The sequence below is a fragment of the Vidua macroura genome, chromosome 4 (assembly GCF_024509145.1).
Source record: "Vidua macroura isolate BioBank_ID:100142 chromosome 4, ASM2450914v1, whole genome shotgun sequence".
Classification (NCBI taxonomy): domain Eukaryota; kingdom Metazoa; phylum Chordata; class Aves; order Passeriformes; family Viduidae; genus Vidua; species Vidua macroura.
This window is the reverse complement of record NC_071574.1, coordinates 51,287,637-51,315,031: the sequence shown is the minus strand read 5'-3', so window position 1 is coordinate 51,315,031 and position 27,395 is coordinate 51,287,637. Positions and strand designations below refer to the sequence as shown.

The window sequence follows — 27,395 nt, the reverse complement described above, 5'->3', positions numbered from 1 at the left end:
GGCTTCTAATTAGGGCATTCTAATTAGGGCATTCTAATTAGCCCATAGGCAGGTGTGGAGCACCAAACACGTGAGTTTGCCTTTTTTATCACTCACAAGATGACTGACTGGGCCTGCTCCCCACAGCCTCTCCCAGAGCAGGGTGCCAGAGGCTGCTGACACATCATCACATGAGTCCTGCACACCTCCAGACACACCCACAGGCTCTGCTGAGAGATAATGGTGACGATGATGATGATGAAGAATGGGGTTTTATTTCTTCACACCTTACCAGATGCCTAAGAAGAGGCAGCCTGGCTGAACCCACTATGCATCTCTAGCACTTCCCGTTTCTGCTGAAGCATTTGCATCAGGATGTTGATCTCTTGCTGCCTGGGATCCTGCAGATCAGCCTGGTGTGCACCTGTGCTATGCCATGGTGATGTACAGAAGGGAAAGCAGGTACAGCAGAAGTGAGGCATAAAAATAAAAGCCTGCAAACAGCAATCAGAATATGATAAAATTACTGGCTTGTGTTTCTTGGCCTCCTGCTTGAAAATAAGAACTGCACATTGCAAAGTCAGAGACAGCTCATTATCATGCTGTTGATTTCTAAGGTTCAGGCAGGAGGGATCAGTGGCACAATGGCCAGTGGCCCAGTGTGGCAGCTGTCACGGGAAGAGCTCGTTCTGACCTGTCTTCACGAGCCACACACCTGCAAGAGGCTACTCCAGTTGCTGGGCTGGTAACATTTACCTCTGTTTTCCTATGAGTCAAAAAGCATTGCATACGTTCTAGACTGAGTGATCATTTTCAGGAAGCAGTGATAATTTCATTGGCCACTGGATGTCCCTCTTAGTCTGAGAAAAAGGCACAATTTAAGTTCCTGAGATTGTAATTTAAGATAATATTCATTTTCTCATACTTGAGCAATTAAACTCTTCCCTCTGTCTTATTTGCTGTCACTGAGTTCAATCCTGTCATACACAGAAATCTGCTCAAGGATTTAAAACTGATCTTTGTGTCTTCACTGCAATTTTTAGTAATAAAAACACTTGAAATGTATCCTTTACAATTAAAAGTCTGGCCTGGCTGAACACTAACTAAGCCAACACAATGTTGCTTGATGAGAAATACTGTATAGTGCTTACTTAAAAAAGAAAACCAACCAACACACCAAACCATGACAAAATGAGTCTGTTTTATCAAAGGAACTCAGAAGAAGAAGTTTTAAGAAGCTGTAGTTTATGGTATGTACATAACCAAAATATTTGGCATCTGCATAAAAGATCTGTGAGGTGGGAAGAATAGAGTATAAAGGGCTCTTACAGCATTAATATTCCAAAACAATATACATGGCAGAGTTGATAAACTATTTCTTTCACACCCACCTAAAACTTACATTTCTGAACAGTCTTAAAGGTGAGGGACTTCTCCACGGCCCAGTCTGTACATTATTTAGGACATAAACCCCAGTTTGCTGATGCATTAAATTTACAGAGACCGGAAAGCCTGAATTAAGAAATTTTACTTCCTCTTTTCTTGTCTAGTAAACAGGATAGACTACACACCCTTCAGCCCATTAGCACTAAGTGTGACTGCTAATCATGTTAGGCTGTAATGCCTGGGAGGAGGAGAAGGCTTTCAGGAAGAAGGGGCATGGGATTTCTTGGTAGCATTCCCCACTTTAAAGTGTCAAGAAGTCTTAGAGAGGTAAAATTGTAAAATCATAAAATCATAGAATCATAAAATGGTTTGGGATGGAAGGGACTTCTAAAGGTCATCTAGTCCAACTGCCTGCAATGAGCAGGAACGACATCAGATCAGATCACTCAGAGTCCTTCCCAACCTGACCTTGAATGTTTCCAGAGATGGGACATCCACAACTCCTTTGGGCCATCTCTTCCAGTGTTTCACCCTCATTATAAAAAAATTATTACTTATATCCAACCTAAATCAGGCCTCTTTTAGTTTATAACCAGTACCCCTTGTCTTACCACAACAAGCCCTTTTAAAAGTCTATTCTCATCTTTCTTATAAGCCCTATTTAACTACTGAAAAGCCTCAACAAGGTCTCTGCAGAGTCTTCTTTTCTCCAGGCTGAACAATCCCAGCTCTCTCAGTCTGTCCTAATATGAGAGGTGCTCCAGCCTTATGATCATTTTTGTGGCCTTCTCTGGACTCACTCCAACAGGTTCACATTCTTCTTATGCTGGGGCCCAGAGGTGGCTGCAGCACTGCAGGTGGGCTCTCACCAGAGCAGAGCAGAGCAGTGGGACAGAATCCCCTCCCTCCCCTGCTGCCCACGGGGCTCTGGATGCAGCCCAGGACACGTTTGGCTCTCTGGCCTGAGTGCACATGGCTGGGTCATGTCCAGCCTCTCATCCACCAACATCCCTAATCCCTACTAAATCTTGATTTCTGGGTAAGGCTTTGACATGGTCCTCCACAACATCCTCCTCTAAACTGGAGAGATACAGATTTAATGAGTGTGGAAACAACTGGGTGATAATTTAGGTTTAGTAGATACTTTTAGCTCTTCTTTCCAAAGCTCAGAAGCCAGGCACCTGATATCCTACTGTGATCCTATCGAGTTAACCTGTACTGGTAGGTGGGTGCCAGCAGTGTCATCTTTGGACACCAGGAAGCTCTCCCACCACTTCAACTTCACTGTTTCATCTAGCTACCACACCTGGTGTGTGCTTGGTGAGCCACGTCAGTGAGTGTTAAAGACCACATCCTCTTACCAGTTTGATCACCTCATGCGCTGCCCACAGTTGTAATCTCAGGACTTTACATTTCCATTAAGCTGTAACTATAATGAGCAAGGTAACAGAGTTCAGCGGAAGCCTGGAAATAAAAGGGGTTCACCTCCAAACATCAAGTTTCTAAGTATTAGGAAACAGAAAAAACATGCAACCCAGTATAGCTCAATACAATCACAGCAGAAAGCAGCAATATTACAATACTATAAAAAATAATAAGCACAGTGAGTAGCAAATTCTATGAAATCATGACTTGGCAGGCACCTATCTCTAGGCAATTGGTAATGTTAATACAGCAAAGGAAGAAGAGCATCAAACAAGAATTAATGGATTCAACTTTTCAGCGCATGCCCAAGAAAGTCTCTCTGTGATGAAGGGAAAGATTTCCAAGAAGGGAAAACAAGCAAAAAGGATACAGATACTGCACACTTAACACCTACTATAAAAATGTACTGGATGGGATTCAAACAAGAGTTTTCTTCTTTGTGTTATTTATTTAAAAACAAAAAAGCAGATCCCTACAATCTTAACCTCACAACATTCACGTCAGAACAAAGATTAAATGTATGCCTTGGCAGCCTGATGACACCAAACAGACCATTAGTTTTATTACTTTCAAATATAGCATTCAACAGGAGAAGTCCAAAATAAATGCAACCTAAAAATAAGGTCAATTTTATGAAAATTTCTCTCTCATTCTCTTCATTGATGACGGGCAACTAGAGATGACTTATGACTACTTGGATGGCTTGAATAAGCAATAGCAATTTCTATATGTGCCACATTTCGCAACAAACTGGGGACATTGCAAGAAAACAGAAAAAAATACTAACAGAGTTTAATGCAAAAAAGCCAAGTCAGTTATTCACATACTTATACTACTAGCAGGTGAAGCATCACTCTCCTACTCATTTGCTTAACTGGATATTGGCAGGTTAATGTTAATGGCTGCCCTGAGGTTAGCCCAGAATAGGGCACGCTTGCTCCTCTCCTTCGGCCACTCCACGTAGGTGCGCTTTGCCATGAGAGCTTTCAGCTTGTGATACCTGGCAGGGATAAGGTACGGAGGGATTGGCTCCAGTAAAATGAGGATTAAGCTGTTGGAATTCTCACTGAATAACTTGTGATGGGCAAAGTACAGCTCATAGTGACACCACTCACTCTGCACAAATTTGGGAGACAACACAAAGATGGACTTGTAGCTCTTCTCAATGCAGTTAATGATGTTCTCCACAATGCTCTTGCCGGGGATAAAGTTTCTCTCGTGCTGGCACAGTTGGACGCAGCCCTCCCCCTTCTCCAGGTTCGGGATCAGCTCGTTCTTCACCCACAGCGAATCGCGCTCGCTGTAGGAAATGAACGCGTGGAATTGCAGAACGGCCCCCTGATCTCCGGGAGGGTTGTGCCAAGCTCTGCGCTTCGTCTGCGTCCACTGCCACGTCATCCGCACATACCACGGCACATCCAGGTAGATGCACAGAAAGGCCACCGCAGCCACCAGCAGCAGCGTCAGCAGCAGAGCTGTCACAAGCAGGAGCGTCGTGTTGCAGGCCAGCAGGCTCAGGTGGAAGTCCTTGAGCTCCGTTCCTCGCAAGCCTTCTGGGTACTCGCACACGTACGCCGCCGGCCAGCCAAACAGCTTCCCCCCCGACCGCCTCTCCAGGCGGATAAAGGCTTGCAGTTCACAGGAACACTTGAACGGGTTGTGCCCGGCCTGCAGCTCCCTCACCCTTGGGCAGCTCTGGAAGAAGTCAGCAGATGGGGTGAGGATTGAATTCATCTCTATGTTCAGGAACTGCAGGGACGTAAAGCCACTGCAGCCCGGCAGGTCGGCCAGCCTGTTCGATGCCAGGTTCAGCTCTTCCAAGGACTTCAGCTCCGCCACCCCCCTGGGGACATTGCTGATCTGATTGTTTTGTAGGCTGAGTTTTTTGACGTTGATTGGCAAGCACTCAAACACAACATCCGCCAACTGATTGGAGGACAGGTCCAGCTCTGTCAGAGACTCAGCCCACTGGCATTGCACGTCCGCTCCATCGTGGCGCAGCAGGTTGTAGCTCATGTCCAGGTATTTCAGTGATTTCATACGGCTGGTCATGAAGCTTACTTTGCGAAGGCTCTCAAATTTATTCTTCTGCAAAATAAGTAATTTCAGATCCATGAGAGTGCCACAATTCTGGAACAACTCATCTGTCAGGGCATTGTGAGAAAAATTTATATACTGAAATGAGCTTGTTCTATTGGGGCAAAGCATGTGTGGCATATATGCATCAGCTATTGTCAAATTGGCAATATTCATCTCTGAAAACTGTCTGTATAGAATCTCCTGGTTGAAATAATAAACCTTATTACGAACATGCTCCAAAGTTAATGATTTCATGGAGCCATCCAAAGAGATTAATTGTTCCACAGAGCTTAATAAGGGTAGAAATGCATATTCAGATGGGTCCTCCAGTGGTCCCCTAAAAGTCAAATTTCTCACAGTCAGATGTTCCACAGGTGAATACCAAATAAACACAAAAATTTGCAGGATGATAGCCCATTGTAAGTCCACAGCATCAAGAGTGAGAGCTGTTGTCTTGATTTTCTTCAGAAGCATTAAAGGTGGAGAGGGGAAATCTTTGTAACTCAAGGTATATCTTAAGTTAACTATTTTTAAGTTTTCTGAAGTGCTCATTCCATCATACAAGAGGGAAAAAATGAAGTTTTGGTTTGCTGCAAAGGCAATGTGGAGGTTCCTTGTAGTCAAGATTGTCAGACTCTGAGGTTCATACAGTGAAAAGTTTCCCAAGTTCAGGAAGACAGTGTGCAGCTGCAAATGTTTGATATACCTGAAGTCTGACCTTCGTATCATCGTAGCACTTAATCCAAGGTACTTCAAGTGAAACATGTTCCCAAATTCCTGACAGATGGGCAGGGCAGTAAACTTATTGAAAGAAAGATCTAAATGTCTAAGATACGCAAGAGTTAGACAGGAAACTTTTGAAATATTATTATGAGATAAATCTAAGTATTCTAAATTTTCATTAAAAATAAAGACACTAAAGTCAAGCATCGTAATTAGATTATGAGAAAGATTTAATACTTGAAGGTCAGAAAGATGAATAAAATCTGAGATACTAAGTCCAGAGATCCTATTATGTGATAAATCTAATACTTGAGTATGGACTGGAGTGTTTTTTGGAACTTTAGTTAGTAAATTGCTTGAATAATTTGCAATAAATTCATCTTCTACAGTTGGCTGGATATTATTCCATAGTGTGAATGTAAAGGCACAAGTAAAGACATAGATATTTGTCAGGGATCTCATAATACTATCCAGCTTTATCATGTAAAGACAAGAAACACAGAAACACAGAAGCGTATCTTTGTTTTCTGTTCAATATGTCTCACTGATGAGTCCAGCCCTATGAAAAAAAATATATGAAATATAATGAATTTCTGTTGAATGGTTGAAGTTGCTTTTTTATTGTGAAAATAAAATTAAATGTAAAATATATGTAATAAAAAAAATTTAATATACTCCTGTTTTCAGTTCTTACCCATCGTTCTCAGTCCCATTCTTCAAGTCTAATTATTGACTCAGTCAAATATAAATTGATTCTCTTATGATGGGCAGGATGCCACTGGTATGTTACAAACACATAGATGTTAAGAAATACAAATTTCTCAACAATCATGAAAAAATACAAAACTGGTACAAACCAACATCAATGCATTTATGAATAAAGGAGAACAAAACAACCCCTCCATCTGCTGTTTCTATACATCCCAAGTTCACACAAATTTGGGAACAAAACTCCAGTAAAACCACCTTCACAGGAACTGGTGCAAAAACAACCTCTTCACTCAAAGGATATTCTTCCTCACATCCCAAAGACCCTGGACATTGCCATGCACCCTCTCAGGGCCAGATTATCAGCTTTGCCCTTGCTATAGCACAAAGACATAAGGGTCCATTTTTCCAATAAGCCAAGAATTCTGAGGAATTATACCATCCATTGTATTGGGTTTGCATGGTGAGGTTTTGGGAGCAGGGGAACTACAGGTCTGGTTTCTGTGAGAAGCTGCCAGAAGCTTCCTCTGTGCTCCATAGAGCCAGCAGCAGCTGGATTCAAGGCCAAGCTCATCCACAGCATTAGTAGTGCCTCTGAGATAACATGGTGAAGAAGGGGGGAAAAGTGCTGGGAAGAGCAACTGCAGCTGGGAGAGGGGAATGAGAATATATGGAAGAAACAGCTCTGCAGACACCAAGGTCAGTGCAGAAGGTGGGGAGGAGGTGTTCCAGGTGCTGGAGCAGAGATTCCTCTGCAGCCCATGGTGAGGCAGCTGTGCCCTTGCAGGCCATGGAGGTCCACGATGGAGCAGAGATCCACCTGCAGCCATGGAAAACCCCATGCTGGAGCATGTAGATGGCTGAAGGAGGAAGGCTGTGACCTCATGGGAGGCCCATGTTGGAGCAAGCTCCTGGCAGGACCTGTGGTGCTGTGGAGAGAGGAGCCCACTCTGGAGCAGGTTTGTTGATAGGACTGTCACCTCACAGAGGACCCGTTCTGGAGCAGCCCATGCCTGAAGGACTGTGCCCCATGGAAGGGATCCATACTGAACAGTTCTCAAACAACTGCAGCCAGTGGGAAGGACTCACACTGGAGACGTTTATGGAGAACTATCTCCAGTGGAAGGGACCTCAGGATGGAGCAGGGGAATAGAGTGAGGAGGAACAAGAAGGAAACAACAAGTGATGAACAGACCACAGCCCCCATTCCCTGACCCCCTGTGCCACTGGGAGAGGAGGTTGAGCATTCAGAAGTGAAGCTGAGCCCAAGGAACAAGGGAGGTCTGGGAGGAAGCTGTTTTAGGATTTGATTTTATTTCTCATTATCCTACTCTGATTAAATTGTAATAAATTAAATAAATTTCCCAGGTTGAGTCTGTTTTGCCTGTGACAGTAATGGGTGAGTGACCTCTCTCTGCCCTTACCTAGCTCACAAGCCTTTCATTTTATATTTTCCTCCCTGTCCACTTAAGGAAGGGAGTGATGGAACGGCTGGGGTGGACAGCTGGCATCCTGTCAGGGTCAACCCTCCACACTCCACACAAATGAATATTGTAATATCAGTCTGACCAAAAGCATACTAATGGTAATACTACATCATGACTGCACTATGCATGAAGCAGTGATACCCAAAATCTGAAAGAAAACACTAGACATTACAAAGACTCCAGAATTTCCTAGGTGTCCTATGAAATTTCCTACATTTTCCTATAAGTGGAACTTGACAAAGAACCTCTCTAAAAATAGTGAGGGATGATTAATCTAGTTCTAAGTATCAAGAACCCAAGGAGGAAAGGATTTTGTGGATATAGTCCAGCTGAATGAATATCTAGTCATGCCTATCAATATCCTCCATGGGCCAGGAGAGGCATCAGTCCTTTTTTGAAAAACCATGACCTGGGCATTACTCTCTTGTTGGCAAGCACTAAACAAAACACACAGACAATATGAAGCATAAACAACTCATAAACAGTTTCAGGAGACAAACATCCCCAGTTTTATTTTCTGCTCTGATTTTTTCTGTTAAAAATATCTAAAATCCCAAAGTTTTAAAATTCTGTCCCTGTGTAATCGTTTGTTAAATAGAAACCAATACCTCTTTTTTTTTTCCAGTTGTATGTTATAATGGGTGCTAGTCCCTAATAATTTTACTAACTGATATCAAAACTCAACCCTTCCCATCCAAGTTTCCTATCAGGCTTAATCAATTTTTTTCTTAATTAAGTAAAGCAAAAATACATGCAATTAACATCACCAAAAGCATTAAAAGAATAAGTCACTAAAGTATTTCTACATCTATTGAATCCAATAGAGAGGCCAAATTACGCCTTCAGAAAGCTGTGCTAGGGTATCTGAAGACACAAAAGAAATGAAGCTTCATTTCTGGGGATGGTTGGTCAAAGTACAGTACCAATTGAAGACAAAACAAGACAAGGAGATCTGGCCCAGCTCCTTCAAAGTGCAGTTGATTCTGTTCTTCAGAGTCCAGGCTGATAAACAATATAACTCTTGAATCAAAGAAACTTTGATCTAGAACTATCTGGAGGAACTTCCTCCCAGGCAAAAGGGATGTCAGTAATAAAGCAAGAAATGTTCTGAAGGGAGAAAAAACCAGAAATATATTCTCTGTACATGTTCCAGCACCAGATGAGTTTAATTTACTGTACATGCTATGCCAGATACTGCAACAAGGGACAAGCCACACTCTACAGCCCTGCAGAGTGCCACAGTCAAAGAGTAAAGCAAATGTATCTAGAAAAGCAATAGTAAGGATCAAGGGTTATCTCTCCAGTGCTGTTTTAGAATGGTGTTAAATTAGAGTTGGCTGAGAATTAAAACTGCCATATCAAATTATTTTTCTCCCTTTCCTCTTTGCTGAAATTCAGATGAATGTTTTCACTGAAACTTCAAAATGCAAGAGTATCTTCCAGCATTAAAGAAACACCAGCACTGAGATTTGATGAAGTCCAAGATATATATATCAAAGAGAAAATTATTATAAATAATGATGCAAATATAACCCACCTTTTGTGCATGGAATTCAAGTTGAAGAACCAGCAAAAGTCCTCTGCATACTTGGTTAGCATCCTCAAAATAGAATTTCAAACATATGTAATCTTCAGGGTGGGGAATCTCACATGAGATGCTAATTCCCCAATAATTACCTTCCTTAGGAAGAAAAAAAAAAAAGAAAAAAAACGAAAAAAAACCCACCCAAAAAACTCAGGGCTTTTTAAAACAAGATATACAATTATAAGAATTAAGTAAATCTCCGTAAACCTCCTTACAATGCAGGTATTAAGAGCACAATGAAAGGAAACTTTTAATAGCTCAAACTAACAATACATTTACTTCTGTAATATTTATATAACTATCTGGTTTAGGAGGAAATAAACCTATCTGTAAGTAGAATATTTCCCTTGGCAAGACTGTTCAATTAATTCTGCATTTCTAATTTCAAGCCTGCTTCTGATGCTACACAGATGTTCTAGAAATCTGTCAACTGCATCTCCTCTTTGCACACACAGAAAAGAGGAAGCAGAACCCTCAATGACAACTTTTGTTCATATTAAGATCTCTTGCAGAACTCTACCCTACCAAAATTTTTTGCTCATCAAAGAGAGTAGTTAATGTAGCACACTGATGGATGACAGAAGCTTGTATCTCAAAAGCTAGTAACAGGGGCAAACTGGCACAGTTAAAAACTTTTACAGGCCAATCATCTTTACACTAGAATGGTTATCAAGGATACCTCACATTGTGGCTTCCTCCAAAAAATTATAAAAATTAAGAGAATATTCCCTATGACAAGATGGCTGTAATGAAGCCACAAAGAATATGACAATAGAGGGCAATCTGGGGCTGAAGGAATCCAAGAAAGCAGCCATTCAGTTAATATTGTGAACAGGGACATGAGCCTGGGAGAAAATCAGCATCTGTGACCCATGACAAGATCAGGGATCATGAATGTTTCTCAATAAGCAGCAAGAGTGTTTGCCAGCTGATTCCATCTAGACTCCAAGTTAAAAGAGACGCTCCTATTGCTAGGCATTAATCCATGATACTGAATAGAGTAAGGCACTTGTTGACTGAACAATGACATCACAATTAGCCAAAACAGTGGCAGCTTTACTTTGAATATAATTCCTAGAAAAAAAATTGCTGCATGGACAAAATCAAATACACTATCAGCTTTCATCAGAACTGACTGTAGTGCACACACAACTATTAGTTGTAGTATGATTTATTTTTTTATCACCGTTCTTTATGAACCTTTATAATACATTCAAATAAACAGTTTGCCCTAAAGAAAAATTTGTGGATAGTTACAATGAAACTGATACTCCTGAATACCTCTGTTAAACCATTAGGAACCTTGCATAATTTATTTTTACTAACCAATTCACCAAAGTTTTGTTTGGGGCTGGTTTCAATTTACTGATTTGGTCATTTTTCATGACAGGCAAAAACTAAAGCAATGTATTTCTGTTCAAGCATCTTGAAATGTACCAGCTACATACCATCTTTTCCATAGTCAGCTCACTTATGTTCATGCAGATATCTTGTTCCATTTCTGAATTTTACACTGCTGGGGTTTGTTGCAGTTTATTCTATCAATGTTCAGAAAAAGTCATTTCACACTTCTGCCCGTATTTCATCATTATTTACCCAGAGAGGAACCACAACTACTCTTGGCCAGGTATGAAAAGCTATTCAGGACCAGCACTGTGCCAAAAGTGTGAAGAATCTCTCTGACAAGAACTGCAGAAGGGAACTTACATGTGCAAGACATGGGGTTAAAGCATACTCACAACAGATGAACTCATCAAAGCACTCATGAAAAGTTAATACAATAATTAAAGGTTTGCAAAGCTGATGTTTTGTCACATCAAGGAATTTAACTGTAATTATCATATGTCAAGTAGGTGAAAAAAAGGCTAAATGCCACCACAAGTCATAGTGAGCAGATACTGTACTACATTTATGCTCAAGCCTATTTTGCTTTGGTATAAATAGACACAAGGATCAAAGCAGTGGAAATCAAACTGGTAACCCAGAGCCACCTTGCAGAATACACAATTTTCTCACTTATTGATTATAAATACCCTTTTCTCGTGACAAAACAGTGACTACTAATGAGCGTTATAGTCAATCTCAGCAAATATTTCCAAAAGAAAAATACAACTAACCAAAGACTTGAGTAAAAACATGGGTTTCACAGAAGTTTTGAACCGTCCTCTCAGCAGAATCTCCCACAGAGCCCCATTATTTTCCCTGAGTGCCTTTCCTTCCTCTACCTCTTTGCAGCTGAAGTTCAGTGAAGATGTTTTGTAACATTTCTAAAGCTAAAGAGCTGAGGTCTCAGCATGCAACCCACATGGTGTCAAGTCTGACTGTCTGCCAGTTTCCTTTATACTATACACTACTTAAGTATACATAAAAACATTTACATTTTTACACTTCCATTTCATCCTGCACATTTTTCAGGTTTTGGAGGGTGTTTAACTCCCATGTTATCAGTTTTGTATGTTGATATTTTTATGTATGTAAAAATAGCATTCCTGCCAGTCACCAAGATGACTAATCAAATGCCAGGAATCTGCTCTGATACAGTATCTGACATCAGAACACATTTACACACTCCCTTTGCCTGATAACTGGAGTGCAGCAGCAGTTAAGACATTTCAGTGCAGAACCAAATGCAGGCACACATCACCAGGCTGCACAGAAGAGGTTAGTCCCTTTCCAAACTGTGCAGATAAACTGTACTGAAAGACTACACATAGCCCCATGAACACATAAAAAATTCTTCATGAATTAAAGCTGGTTTTATAGAAAGGGTTGAGAGTATGACAGAGAGTGAGATAATTGTTTGAAATATTCTAATAACACTCGAGAAACTCATTCTCTCTTGTGGAATCAGAAAAATTAGCTCTATAGATTCATTACACACTTAGCTGTTTAATCAATTATTTGGCACATATGGAAAAAAAAAGATAATAGTATGTGGGCTTCTGGTTCGAAAGTACAAGTTTTAATTGATGTCCATGCTCATTAAAAGCCACTCTTTCCAACTTATTCACTCGAGGATTCTGGAATCCAGAAACCTGCAATACCACAGAACTGTAATTATATACTTCTGCTTATCACAACATCAGCTATATTCCCTGAGGTCACATAGTTCCAAGTTCTTTCCAAAGTGGCAAACAAACCTTGCGTGCCTTGTTAAAGCCTTCTACTCCTTTATTTCTGGTAATGGTAATGTCTCCCACATGAGTAGCAGGAAGGTTTCTTGGAAACTCTCTGACTTTCAAAGGGTTTCTCTGTCTTCCAGCCAGAGAAAGCCAGATGAGTTCTTAAGGTTACACAAAACAAGGGGATGTTAATTGTATCGCAGAGGTTCAACAGTTACTGGCCTAAAACTCTGAGGCTTTTGAAGAAAATTTTCAAGCAAGGCACCACATAATCCAGCTGTCCCTGGTTGTGAGAAAGGGATAGACAAAACAAGCATCTTCAGTTTTCAAAGGGTTAAATGAGTCATACACTGAAGCAGTAGTGGGAGGGGAAGGAGGAAGCAGAGAAAACATTTCCATAGTCCTGAATGAAATGTCTGCAATTTGGTAACAGGTGTGTTATATTAATTTTGAGACTAAGTGGGATGAGAGAGCTAAAGGTGTTAAATTTGACCTTTCTTCTACAGGTCATAAACAGTCACTCACAGGACAAGGCTTCAGATCAAGAAATCTCAGCCTACTTAGACCTCAGGCAAGCATCAAAATTAAAACCTTTTGCTAGTAATGGAAGACAGAAATAAGATAAAATGTAAACATTCTATACTATGTGAGGATTTCATAATAACATCCCTTTTTCTCTCAAATACATGTTGAAAAACATTTTTGAAGGGAAACTTCCTGCTTGATGGTCATCTAGCTCTGGTATTTCAAACAATCTGTCCTTGTTGGGGCAAAGAGGAAGTTGGGGCAAAGAAGAGTCATCATCTTCAGCAGTTGTAAATGTTTGCCTGAGCCCAGCCATGCTTTCTTGAAGTTAAAACAGTATAAGTACAGACAGAGGGGCCTGCTATATTTATGTAAAGGAAAGCACATATTGTAAATGTAGTTTGTTTTTCTAACTCAGTGAATAAACTATTAAATTACCTGCTGTCTCAAGACCTGGGAAATTTTTCAAGCTCTATTGACTTTCTGACCACAAGTCATAGCCATGCTAGAAGAGATACTGTTTCAACAGAAAAGGACAGATTCTTTTAATAATAAGCATAAAGTAAGATATATGGATAAGAAGACAAAAAGTAGAAAGCTAGGGGGACAAAAGCATGATTTAGAGATGTCAGGAGTTTCTCAAAACATAGACAATATGATGAAGGCAGTTCTGTTACTGCAGATGCCCTCCCACCTACTCTGGTCAAGGTATCTCTCAGGGTCAAAATGGTACCAGGACTCTATGGGTATGAGAGCTCTGTCAATTCACTGCTTCTCCATTGTTGTAATGCCAAGCTAAAAAGTGAAGTGCCTCACCTTTTCTTCCTTGCTCAGTCCTTGTTTTTGGCATGTCCAAAGTTCACAAATTTCTGTATCTGGGTCCTATCCTTTTATCCACCAAATCTGAGCAAAGACTATTTGGCAACCATTTTGAGCTCTGGACTTCAGGTACCTTCTCAGGATCCTTAATTTTCTTTCACATGAACCAATTTTAGCAAAAGATCTCCTTTGACAAAGCTGTCTAAATTTTGTGATTAAAGCAGCTCTGCAAACTATCCAGCAGCTGAACCATTCTTCCACAGGACGATACTAACTGTTCCAGATCTTATTCTGCTGAGAAAAACTCACTACAATATTTCAAGTAATATTTCAAAATCCACATTCAAATTCATTTGCAATTTTCTATCTCAAGAGATTTGCAACAAGGTGAATTGAATTTTGACTACAGTTAAGAGGCAACACAGATAACAAGTTAGAAACAAGATTGTGTAACAAAATGTTAAATACATTTACAATGAATGGAAATCAAATTTATTATTTCACTAAGAAAAAACAGATGAAACTCCAATAGAAAGATTTCTTAATCTGTTTCCTCAGACAAGTTTTCATCAGCTTTTGGCAGGTTAATGTTAATGGCTGCCCTGAGGTTAGCCCAGAATAGGGCACGCTTGCTCCTCTCCTTCGGCCACTCCACGTAGGTGCGCTTTGCCATGAGAGCTTTCAGCTTGTGATACCTGGCAGGGATAAGGTACGGAGGGATTGGCTCCAGTAAAATGAGGATTAAGCTGTTGGAATTCTCACTGAATAACTTGTGATGGGCAAAGTACAGCTCATAGTGACACCACTCACTCTGCACAAAGTTGGGAGACAACACAAAGATGGACTTGTAGCTCTTCTCAATGCAGTTAATGATGTTCTCCACAATGCTCTTGCCGGGGATAAAGTTTCTCTCGTGCTGGCACAGTTGGACGCAGCCCTCCCCCTTCTCCAGGTTCGGGATCAGCTCGTTCTTCACCCACAGCGAATCGCGCTCGCTGTAGGAAATGAACGCGTGGAATTGCAGAACGGCCCCCTGATCTCCGGGAGGGTTGTGCCAAGCTCTGCGCTTCGTCTGCGTCCACTGCCACATCATCCGCACATACCACGGCACATCCAGGTAGATGCACAGAAAGGCCACCGCAGCCACCAGCAGCAGCGTCAGCAGCAGAGCTGTCACAAGCAGGAGCGTCGTGTTGCAGGCCAGCAGGCTCAGGTGGAAGTCCTTGAGCTCCGTTCCTCGCAAGCCTTCTGGGTACTCGCACACGTACGCCGCCGGCCAGCCAAACAGCTTCCCCCCCGACCGCCTCTCCAGGCGGATAAAGGCTTGCAGTTCACAGGAACACTTGAACGGGTTGTGCCCGGCCTGCAGCTCCCTCACCCTTGGGCAGCTCTGGAAGAAGTCAGCAGATGGGGTGAGGATTGAATTCATCTCTATGTTCAGGAACTGCAGGGACGTAAAGCCACTGCAGCCCGGCAGGTCGGCCAGCCTGTTCGATGCCAGGTTCAGCTCTTCCAAGGACTTCAGCTCCGCCACCCCCCTGGGGACATTGCTGATCTGATTGTTTTGTAGGCTGAGTTTTTTGACGTTGATTGGCAAGCACTCAAACACAACATCCGCCAACTGATTGGAGGACAGGTCCAGCTCTGTCAGAGACTCAGCCCACTGGCATTGCACGTCCGCTCCATCGTGGCGCAGCAGGTTGTAGCTCATGTCCAGGTATTTCAGTGATTTCATACGGCTGGTCATGAAGCTTACTTTGCGAAGGCTCTCAAATTTATTCTTCTGCAAGATTAATGTCTCCAGCTGAAGTAGGTTGTCACATTTTTGAAAAAGAAAATCTGTTAAATCATTCTTTAAAAAATTTAGGTATCTAAAGGGACTCTTAGATGAAGGACAAAGCATATGAATCATCTCTGAATCAGCTATTGTCATGTCTGCAATATTCATGTCTGCAAATATTTTGTATAGGTCATCCTGTGTGAAGTACATGTCCGTGATTATAATTTTCTTCATCGTCAATGCTTTCATAGAAGTACCTGAATAGTCAAAGTTATAACTTTCAACATCTGACAGTTGTGTTACATTGTTAGTATTGAAGTATTCAATGGATGAGTGCCATACAGTCTGAAAAATTTCCATAAGAGCATTCCAATCCACTGACATATTTGTCAGTGTCAGATTTTGTAATCTGGATCCTTGTCTGAAATTAGATAATAAAGCTATCAGTTTTTCCACGTTGTCATCTGTGATTTCTGACAATGACAGACTTTCTGTAGTATTTTGTATCACAACCCAATCAAAATCAGCTTTGGACTGATTACTGTTTGTATACAGGAGTGGCAGGCTCTTGATTTTTTGGTTAGAATCATCTTCTGGAAAATTGTTAGAAACAGATGTGAAGAGTTCATCTTCCACAGACAGGCTGACGTGGTTCCAAAAAGTTAATGCAAAGAGACACTTATAAAGAAAAACGTTTCTAAGAAAACTCATATTTTGTGTCACACAGTTTTCTATTTACTTGGAGATGCTCAATACTTTTCTTAACTGTCCATCTTTGTTCTAATCCTGCGGAAAATAAAGAAACACAAGCAAAAAACAGATTGTATTATTAAGTAGCTGTGCAGGAACCATCAGAGAGAGATTCTTTTAAGGTTCCAATTTCTCATTCTCTGTTTGATTCAAAAAGCAATGATTTTCTACAATCATTCAGGAGAGACATTCTTTATTAACAGACCACTGAATTTTTTATTTGGCAACTATGGTGTATTCAACAAATAAGGAGTCAGTTTTTTACAAAACATGTCTGATTTCATAGGTGTCTAAAATTTGCTGCTTACTTACAGAATTACTGCTGTGATACAGTGTATTATGAAGGCTTCCTAAACTGTGTAATACACTTTGATTAGAAAGTACAATAACTAGTGTCAACATGTCATACTCTCCTCAGATTCTCTGTTAAGTGATGTGAACTGGGCTCAGAGACATTTTTTAAAAATGGACTTTTGACAGCAACACTTGGACTGAAACATAGGACGGAGGTTCAAGAGCTTGAATCAAAAGTTGAATGTCTTTAGATAGCTGAGATTGGATCACCAGTGCTTCTTTTAACTGGGGAAATGCAGATGAGGGTAGAATGATCGATATTTATGCCTTGGGAAAGTCCTCAGCAGGGTCCACTTCTTGTCTGAGCTTAAGCATTTCCTGAATTTAGACTCTGAAAGTGGGGTGCTCACATCTCGTTTGACATGTGTACAAAGAGAACACCAGACACACTGGGAATATTTGCAGGCTACACAAAAATATATCAGTTGTAGAACCTCTGTACACAAAATCCAGCCCTGATTTAAGGACACTGACCTCAAAAATCTCTGTTGTGAAAGAGAGGTTTATTTAAACAGACTTCAAAGAGAAAAAAATCGTAAGTGTGTCTTTACTTTGGTTTTCCCTATTAGAGGTCACTTTTTCTTTCTGAATGTAGCAGTTTAGGATAGCCAGCCTCCCTTGTTTAAGTCAGCCATTGAGAATACCGTCTTAAATCTCATTTTAGGTATTGCATAAATCCATTAGACCACCCCTCTAAAAGAGGAACTGGTAAGAACTTGGTTTTAACACTTTTACATGTGTAAATATTATTTAAAGTTGCTTTCCAGATTTCTAATATCTTTTCATTTCCTCTTCTTTCCTCTTCCCTCCCATTAATTTTAAATCATAGTGTTGCCTGAAGTTTCCCATAGTATTTATTAATGACTGCACAGGCCTTCAACTTTTTGAAGGGGTTAAATTCCAAGTTTATATATTTCTAATGACTCTACAATGAGACAGTAGCTATCACCTGACAGACTGATTTGGAACTTCAAAGATTACATTCACTGCACCATTAACCATTCCACAAGCTTTCTCAGAATTACTGGGGAAAAATACATGTTCTATTTATCTAACAAAAAAAAAAAAAAAAAAAAAAAAAGTCCACTGAGTTCTTTTTTAAAGAATGCATGAAACTAAGCTTGGAAATCTTAGAAACTGGGGGGTGATATGGCAAAACTTTTCCAGCCTTTTTCCAAAATCTCATTTGGAAAAATTATATGCATCACAGCCCTCAAAAGGCACTTGGGCATATTCAGTCCTGTTTTTCTGATTGTTTAGGCAATTCTGCTCATGTGTTTATAAATTTATGTGTTTAAAATATGTAGCTTCAAGAGAAATCTGAAAAAAAATATCTACCTTTAAATCATTATTCCTTCTTCAAATAAAATTTCAGCAATATCCATGGACTAGATGAAAAAAGGATAGGATTCTTCTACATGTGTTTTATTTTCTTTCTCTTTCATATATCCTAGCATTCAGTCAAATTATTTATGAGTACCATCAAAATTTCTTTAGAATATCATAGGAAGCAACACAAGTAAAAACTTTTATAACATATAACCTGTGATTTGGAGGTTAATACTGTAGAAATTATCCTTCATAGTCATATCACTTTTAATTCAGAGGTATCCTCATGTCTTCAAACATGATAAAAAAAGCTTAATTGAGAAAAGCAATCCAGGAAGGTAGGCAAGCCAAGACATAGCAAGAAAGTGCCCTGTTGTTTAAAGAGCAAGGGGAGAAATTAAAAAATGAGGTTTTAAGAGTTTTTCCAATATAAAACTGCTATAAACTGACTAAACTTCAATATAAGAAATATACAGAATACATTTAGCTATGACAGTACAGTGTTAAGACATGCACTTCACACGTTACCAACATAGCAAAAATCTCTAATGTTACAAACATGCCTTTCACAAGGATGAAACACATGATCAGGTTAGACCCAGTTCCTGAACTGTAGAAAACTGTAGAAAAACCACTGCCATCGCTCTGCCCCACTTAACTATGGGTGTAGTGCCAATAAAAAGAGACTGCTACTTGTACAGGTTTTTGCATAAATATTCCAAACACAAGCAACTTCACCATCGTTGCTTACCCATACACTTGAAAGAACACCATACACTTGCTATGGAAAACAAGGCTCATTTTCCAATAAGAATATAATTCCAAACAGAATATAAAACAATTCCAGCTAACTAGTAACAGCACAAAGTCAACAAAATTAAAACTTTCTCACCAGAAATCCCTGCTGTCCGAAAAAGCAGAAAATGTTTTCAGGAAAGCAAAAAAAGAACTTCCTGTAACTCTATCCTACTGAGTAACAATACTTAGGAACACCCAAATTTTTATATACATGTTTGTGCCATCTACTGACAGCTTGGGAAATGGCATTTGCTTTTCTCCAGATGTATTTTTCACATACAACATTACTGTAATATCCCCATTGTTCTATTATTATTAAACTTTGTGGCTTTATGCTTTGCAATATATTAAACAGGAGAAAAATGAATCCTTTTACCAACTTTCTACCTTAATTAAATTAATATGAAAATAAGTACTTCTTTTGAATATGAAATTCAAACACCTTCCTATCTGAACTTAATAATGATCTAAGTCTCTATGCATTATTGTAATTTTTCATCCATCTTGCTATACCAATTTAGTTGTCAGACTCTTATCAAGGCTGGTTTATAGAAGTACCATTTGTCTTAGTTTAATTTCCATTTAATGGGAATGGAATAATAATCCCTCTCCTGCTCCAGCAGTTTTGTCATTGGGTTAAACAGTGAACATGGAAACATTGAGAGGAGTTTGGTGTGGTTTGTTTGGTTTTTTTTTAATTAAAACAGAGCAGTGACTTTGGTACTGAATGGCCAAACACAGGGCTATTGTCCTGGCAGAGACATAAACCAGTCTCTCTTTATTTCTTTATAATGTTGGTTAGAAATTCCACCATAGCTGAGATCTAAATACAGAACTGCCACACTATAACCTACCTTTCTGGGTTAGCATATCGTAACACATTCATAATTTAATATTTCAATTATTCAGGAAGCAGAGGAAATAATCTAAAAAATTACTTTTTCACTTTGAGGCTTATTCTGTAGATTATATTTAATTTCTCAGCCTCAAGTGAAAAGAGGTCATCCAAAAATGAAATTGAAAGATAGGACAGGCAGTAAGCAACAGAATATGGAAAATTCACTGCTATAATGCTGATAAGTTTTACAATATTACTCTATGATTTTATGATTAATTCTCCATTTCTGTCAATTCAGACAAGACTATTCACAGCAGATTTCCAAATCTTATAATGATGTTACATAAAAACCTCCCCGTTGCCTGCTCTTAGCTGGAAAGACTTTGCTATCCATCCTTAGGATGAGATAAAATCCTAATGTCATCCTAATACCTTGCTTCTAGCAAATATTCATTCCTGTTTTGCAACATAACAGCTGAACTGCTTGAACATAGCCTACATATTGTTCTGCTGAATACAGAACCAGATGTACAATTGGTACCCTGTATTATCTACTGTAAGGTAGAGACTCTTATTCCAGAGGATCTCTTAAATTCAGTGACAGTATGAGCTGCCACTGGCATTGTTTGTATGTCTATGTACTATAAAGACAGACGAGCAATATGTTAAACAGCAAAATAAGCATATTACCATTAAGTGGATGCCATTAACCCTTCAGATTTACCACCTAGATTTACCAGTGCAATCACTGGAAGTAGATTAATACAGTCCATGAATGTCATGCATACTTCCATGTTCTGTTAAATGTCTTTTTGCCTTTATTTATATTTATCTATTTATTAAAAGGGAGGTATCTTTTCTGAAACCCATTAGAAAGATGATGACAGAGTAATAACAAGCATCAGTGAAACCTGAGATGAGTGGAAATGTTCAATCTCTAATGCTTATTTATTCCAAAACCATTCGCAATATTACCATACTGAAAAAATACAAGTTAAATTAATTAAAATTGAATTAGAAAACGCCAAGTGTAAAAGTCTTAAATTCAAAAAATAGTTTAGGAACTTACAAAATGTATGCATCCTTATATTCAAACAGACAGACATCCACATTCATGTACACATAATGTTAATTTCACCCTCAGGTGGTAACTTTGCGTTACAACAGTGATTAACAATGGTATTAATAATGTCTTGCAGTTCTGTGACATGCATAATAATACTATATTATATACTGCATGGTAATGTAAAGAATCTGCAAAACTGACAGTGCAAGATCCATGTTACAGTCAAAATTATTATCTGTCATGGGTTAATCTCCAGCTACCATGATTCCTCCTGAGACCCTGCTCTTACTCTTCCACGAGCTCCACTGGAAAGCAGAGGGAAATCCCTAGGGCCACTCTAGAATTCATTTTCAATAAATATATCTAACATTAATAAATTACCCAGCATTCCCTGACACTTAAATTCTCACTGAAAGACCTTCAAAAGAAACTTATTAAGTAGGGCTACGAACGTTTGGTCTACTACCAACTACCTTATTGAGAAACTTCAGAGACTTATGCCTGGTAAAGTCACATAGCATGATCGGTATTTGTAAAACACACTGCTGAGAGCTGTTGTGACCTCTTGGAGTAGCTCTCCTCAGTGGCTCGCTATGTGCTGGTTTGTCTCCTGTGTCAAAACTTCTCTCGTTGGAACACTAGTGATAGAAATGATGCTATATTGCTTTTCACCATTGTAAAGGGCACGCTTTGCCTTAAAAGGAGGCAGCAAAAAGAGGAACAGGTATGAGGAATTACACAGAAACAAGAACCACGGGCTGTTGGGAACAGCCTGAAACCCCTTTTCTCAACCAAGTGTTTCATCATCCGTCTGAAAATGTATGCGTGCACCGCCAGCTTCTGTCAGGGGCATTTCCGGTAAACACAGCGTAACGGAGGTGCCAAGCGGTATCTGAAAAGCTGCATCTAGGTTCGATTTCGCACCCCCACGGGTCAGTAAGCGCTCACTTTGAGGAAGGAGAAAGGATTAGACTTTCTTAAAAAAAAAAAAAAAAAAAAATTATGCCAGCTCAGCAACTAAGTTGACTTTTTCTCTCAGAGGATGGTTGAGCACTGAACCGGCTTCCCAGCGAAGTAGCCACAGCACCAAGCTTGTCCGAGTCCAAGAAACCCTCTCAGGCACGTGGCGTGATTCCTGGGATGGCCTGCACAGGGCCAGGAGTTGGACTCGTTGATCCCGATAGGTCCCTTCCAGCTCAGCATATTCTGATTCTATGAAATTGGCCCCTTTTCCGCCTCAGCACGGATGCAGGGGCGCCGCCGGCCCTGAGGGAAGCGCGGCCCGACGCTCCGGGCCGGCGCTTCCAGCGGGGTCCCGCTGGGCCCCGCCGCGTCCCCCGCGCCGAGAGCCGTGAGGGGCGGGCATGGAGGCCGGGCAGCTCCCCGCGCTGGGTCAGAGAAGCCTGGAGCCCGGGGACGGCTCGGCAGCGGCGCGGCGCTGCCCTTTACAACAGGCGGCCGCCTCACACGGACGGAAGGAGAATGAGGGACAAAAGCCAGCCCTCCCTCCTCCCTGGGGCCCGGCCCGGGCTGCCTGGCCCGCTCAGCCTCCTCCCCCCGCTGCTGTCGACGTGGCGGGGCGGGGAAGGGAAGGAGCCGGGGGCGCGCCGGTCGGGGCACTGCTGAGCGGTAAGGAGCGCGGCGATTTCTGCATTTTCTGCCGCTTTTGACTCTGGCTGCGCCACACAGCTCTGTCCCAGAGGGGAATTTCGAAAAGGGGAAAAAAGAAAAGGAGAAGCGGGAAGTTGCGGCCGCTGCGGGCTTGGGGGAGCGGCACCCCGGCTGCTCCTGCCCCGCCGGGGGCAGAGGACAGCGGGGCAGGGCAAGCTGCCGGCGGCGGGCGCCAGGGGAGGTTCACCTGCGCTCGCCGTGCCCGCAGCGGCCCGCGGAGGAGAAGCGACAGCGGGCGTCGAGCGAGAGGGGAGCAAGGTGCTATCGCCAAAAAAGTTATTCCTCCTTCCCGCGCGGGGACGGTGATTCGTGCCCGAAGGCGCCCGGCGGCAGCTGGGCTTTGCTTGCTAGGGGAGATGAAACTCCTCAGTCGGACGGCCGGCAGGTGCCGCCACCGCCCGCCCCCTCAGCGCGGCTGGTCGGTGCGGGCCGGGCACTTCCCCGCCACCGGTCCGGGCTGGCCTTAGCATCTCCCTCACGAACTCCCCGTAGAGTAATTCCCTTTGGGCGGAGCTGTCCAAGTTGGTTTGGATCAGGACAGTCTCACGGATGAAAGGCTGAATGACGCTGACCCCGGGTGCAGCACGGCTCGTGTGTTCTGACAGGCGCGGTGATTTGCTGTTACGTGCCGTGCTCCTGGAAGGAAGGTTCAGCAGGCAACCGCAGGGACCGTGGCCCGAGTGGTACCCAAAGATTACTGCAAAAGTTTTTTTGCAGTACTGCAAAAATCCATGTGCACGTCTGTGTGATCCTTTAAAAAGTGCTGGGTTTACTCAGAGCTAATGCCCGTTCAAAATTATGAAGTATGTGTGTAAAGGTTTTACAGGTTTTAATAGAGAATTCTCGTATCTCATGATGGAATTTGACTTACAAATACAAAAATTTTCCTTAGGTGATGCTGCCCATCACATAGTGAGTACTGTTAAAACAATAGCAATACTTCCCTACAATAAAGCATTTTATAATATTTGCTGAAATTTTTATTGAAAACTGTCAAATGCAAATATTCTGACTTCAGAATTCAAGTTTTCTGAAGATAATTAAGGTTCAGTGTAAGCTGAAGTATTACAAGTGGTAGCAAGTGCTTACTTTTTTACTTATGTTTCTTGTTCACTGATCCAAAGTGCTAGTCTTGGAACTGTTTAAACAAGTGATCTAGGTTCACATTAGATAAACAGGCTACTAAAGCTATAGATATATACAGTTCTATAGACTTTAATAAAATTTACTAATTTAAATACATGCTTCTCAGGCAGATTTCTCCTAAATCCCAGTTATGTTTTGCTTTTTGCCTTTTTTCCCCCGTGTTCTTTAGTCTCTCATAGAATCTCCATTCTTCCTGACAGATGCAAACCTTTGAGCCATGTTTAATTAATATGAGAGTCCATGAAAAAGCAGCATCTACAGAGAGGACAGTACCAAGTCTTTTTAGGCCATGTAACTCAACATTTTGCAAGCTCTCTGTCAAGGATTGTTTCTGAGTGCCAAGTATACTGTTGTTACCAACAAAAAAGTGTTATTAATCACAGACCAGCAGTCCTTCTGGACTATGGCAGTGCAACTCCTTAATCAGCTGCAGAGCTTACTGTATGGCTTTATCTTTGCCCATCAGCATCCTCAGCCTGATGACTGTACAATGGTGGAAAATACCTCCAAAATTACATTGGAAGATAAGGAATAAATAAGAGAAAACTGGTTCATAACTTAGGAAAAAAAAAAAAAAATCAGTAACTACCTCATACAAGCTTACCTTGGCTTCAAAATTGAAGTTTAATCACACAGTTGGAATTTTAGAAGATGGTGAGAAGTGATGCACTCCCCAAAGAGCAAGACTGTGGAACAAGTGATACAGAAACAGTGTGAGCAATGACTATGCTATGGCTGTGTCTATGAAATGGCTCTAGGCCCATGGCCTGTCATGTTCACAGGTTATACCCCTTCTCAAGCACATGAATGTCACCACAGTTTTAGGTACAGAGAGTTATCCTCCCCTCTATCAGTCAGCAGGCTGTAGGAACCTGTGTATGTTGCAGTGATGAAAGGGAGAGCAAGAGCTGCTTGGCTCCCTTGTGAATATAGAAATATATTCTATATTCTATAGAATATATTCTATTTCTAGAATATATTCTATATCTAGAATATATTCTATATCTAGAATATATTCTATTTCTATATTCACTATATTCTATATAGTGAATATAGAAATTAACCATGTGGAAACTCCTACATTTGACTTCTCCAGACAAATTAATATCCTTTCACTCTCACTAAACCATATTTTGGAAAACAGTAATGCTGCTCTTTGTATTTGAGTGGGATCCTGCAGAGTGAGTGGAGTATTTACAGTATTATTCTGATACCAGTGCCAGCGTGAGGCATGTGCCACAGGCTCCATGCTTTAGGAGGTCTTACACTGAAGCTCTGTTGTTTTTCAGCAGTAGCATATGGTAAGCACTGTGTATTTTATAATAAACACACAAATGTTTATGGCACCTAAAAGACTTTACTTTCTATATTTAGAATTGAAAATGTCTGAAGATCTATCTGATGGCACTCCATCTAAAGAAAAACCTGAAGTAATGGAAATGCCCAGCAATGAGGTATTGCCTCAGGAATCAGTAGCACACCTTGTAGAAGCTGAGATCTTGCGTGAGTCTTCACAAGATCAACATGGACAGGTCACTCAGAATGCTAATAATAGAAAGGAAGGAGACGTAGTCATTAATGAAAGCCCTTTGACTGAAAAGCTCGTTGAAAGCCTGCCTTCCAGCCTGCCTTCCAGTGAAGAGACAGCTGAAGACGTGCCCACAGAGTGCATTGAAACTGTAAGCCTTGATGCAGAACCTGAATTGGAAGAAACGCTGCATGAGCAAAGCAATCCAGTAAGCAATACTTTCTTTTCTGTAAAAGCCCTCCTCTCCTTGAATTGTGAGGACAGAATTTTGTATCATCTATGTCCTGTTTTTCACAAAAACCTAGGAGGTTATGTGGAAAACCTACGTAGGGATACATTGAATTGCAACACCAAGCTTTTGAAAACTAGGAATAGTTTAATTTCACTTTGCCAGTATGATATTAATTTGGTCTTTCAAGTCTGGTTGCAATGAAACTTGCATTGTGTAGAGGTGATATGTTAGTGAACACTTTCTTGAGACAAGTTTTTTAACCTGATTTAAATATGGAATGCTGATAATGGCTTAACACTACCCATTAGTATAAAAGGTATGCAGCACCTTCTCTGGCTGTGTCTTTATTGAACTCAGTTGTTAGGAGTTCCCTGTGCACATCTACTGAATTACACATGTAAGGAGACTTTGGAAGAGAAGCCTCCAGCTCTGACTCCTGCCTCCAACCCAGGAAGGAGACAGGTTCCTACCTCTCCCTAATATTAGCCCTAATAAACTTGTATGGCCTTACAGATTGGGTACCTGAAGAAATTTTAGGACATGTATAAAGACATCTCTGGAGTTTAAGGCTCTTCCAGGAATAGGTGATGTGAACTATGCTTCTGCTTTTTTGTTTGAAGTTTGAACTGCACATAATACCCAATCTGTCATCATCTATTAAATGCCAGACTTTGCTGCCTGATAGGTTCTTTGTGTTTCCTCCTGCCTCTTGAGAACAAGACTTCTAGACAGTGGAGTAACATTTTTGTTCTTATAGGCTGCAGACTCCTCATCTAAAGCAAGTAGATGGGGAGCTTGGGGTACCTGGGGAAAGTCTCTCCTGTCATCAGCTTCTGCCACAGTGGGTAAGTGTTCAGTTGGTAGTGTGTGGAAATAATTAATAATTTTCATGTGTCATTAGACAGATTAGTGTTTCATCTTAAGGATTCATAGATAATTTTACCTTGATAAGCTTGGGAAGCATGATTTTTTTAAAGAGGAAGATGGACTTTCCTAATTATTCAAGTTATGGACAAGGTGCTGGGTTTGTTTGTAAAGTTCATGAATTCCTTGATTGTGACTTCTTCCTAGAAAGGATCTATAATCCAATACAATTTCTATCAGCCAAAGGCTTATGGTTTCTCAAGTTAAAGCAACCCAGATTCATGCTCATGCGTGTTAATGGTTTGTATGCCAGGTTTGACTCCTGCCTACACATGAATTCACTTCTAGTAAATCATTCCAGCTTTCCTTGCTACCCAGTGAAACATTCACACTGTCACACTAGATTTCAGACAGTAGAACAATGTATTAAAACATGGGCCCTGTACTCCCTCTCCCTATACTCTCATTTCCAATAGAAGGTCAGTGCAAAATGTCCTTGTGAAGACTTTAGGTAAAACTTAATTATTGCTCTTTGAAGACTCACTGACAAAAAATGAAGCATAGAAATATGTAGTTACCAGTGGAAAATAATTTCTCACAAACCAGAAATGTTTTGTAACAAAAAAATCTGTTAGCTAGTCAGTTCCCATAAAGGATCCACAGCACACCTTCAAAAGATGAACCTAGGAATTAAAATTAATTGCTAGTTACTAAAAATGAGTTCAATAGAGATACTGGTTTTATGATCCCATGTAAGGCTAAATAATTATCCTCCTTATCTCTGTTTCATGGACAGTAAATGGTTTCTGACTATTTCTCAGAGGAGGGAAGTTTCCTTGTCCTCTTTTTTTCAGTAACATCCACAGTCAGGAGTACGTAACATTTTCTTTCAGACAACAACAATTAACATTTCTAGTTACATTCAGAATGGGTTTTTAGGGTGTGTGGAACAAGTTTGTTGTGTAGGCAGTCTGACTTGATACGGTTGTGTGATGTCTGTTTTCATCACCATGAATAAATATTTTTAGGATTATCATTGTCTAAAAATGAGCACAGCTGGAACAAGTCAAGTTGCCTTGAAAAAAGAGCATCCACTTGCAGAAAAGGAAAATTTTGGAATAATTTTAATTCAACATCGGAATGGTTGCACTATTTCACACTGAAGACCCATCTACTATTTAGGTTCTGGCAGTGACCAAGA

General features: G+C 40.7%; 3 protein-coding genes across 4 annotated transcripts in view; 1 reads left to right on the top strand and 2 right to left on the bottom strand.

The window, feature by feature from the left end:
• Window positions 1-3,562: 3,562 nt before the first annotated feature.
• Window positions 3,563-10,297, bottom strand: LOC128806055 (toll-like receptor 6). The gene is made up of 3 exons (XM_053975267.1): window positions 10,052-10,297; window positions 9,325-9,468; window positions 3,563-6,151 (listed from the first exon to the last, which is right to left on the bottom strand). Exon 3 carries the CDS (start codon window positions 6,073-6,075, stop codon window positions 3,661-3,663), a length of 2,415 nt encoding a protein of 804 aa, XP_053831242.1. The 5' UTR covers window positions 6,076-6,151; window positions 9,325-9,468; window positions 10,052-10,297; the 3' UTR covers window positions 3,563-3,660.
• Window positions 10,298-11,970: 1,673 nt separating this feature from the next.
• Window positions 11,971-18,912, bottom strand: LOC128806690 (toll-like receptor 1). Its single transcript, XM_053976454.1, has 2 exons — window positions 18,266-18,912; window positions 11,971-16,404 (listed from the first exon to the last, which is right to left on the bottom strand). The coding sequence occupies exon 2, from the start codon at window positions 16,327-16,329 to the stop codon at window positions 14,380-14,382; it is 1,950 nt and encodes a 649-aa protein (XP_053832429.1). The 5' UTR covers window positions 16,330-16,404; window positions 18,266-18,912; the 3' UTR covers window positions 11,971-14,379.
• A 3,349-nt stretch (window positions 18,913-22,261) lies between these two features.
• The window catches only part of FAM114A1 (family with sequence similarity 114 member A1), a 30,952-nt gene continuing 25,818 nt past the window's right edge, over window positions 22,262-27,395 (top strand). Inside the window, exons 1-3 of one of the 2 annotated variants that reach the window (XM_053976399.1) lie at window positions 22,262-22,382; window positions 24,945-25,306; window positions 26,088-26,175. In XM_053976399.1, coding sequence (XP_053832374.1) covers window positions 24,953-25,306; window positions 26,088-26,175 — 442 coding nt within the window. In that variant the 5' untranslated portion in view covers window positions 22,262-22,382; window positions 24,945-24,952. Of the gene's footprint in view, window positions 22,383-24,944; window positions 25,307-26,087; window positions 26,176-27,395 lie in introns of those variants that run through there. The other variant, XM_053976400.1, reaches the window with a different exon arrangement.

What these genes read in the sequence shown, in the direction of transcription:
- LOC128806055 (XM_053975267.1), bottom strand. Translation starts at nt 6,075, where the DNA reads ATGATAAAGCTGGATAGTATTATGAGATCCCTGACAAATATCTATGTC.
- LOC128806690 (XM_053976454.1), bottom strand. Translation starts at nt 16,329, where the DNA reads ATGAGTTTTCTTAGAAACGTTTTTCTTTATAAGTGTCTCTTTGCATTA.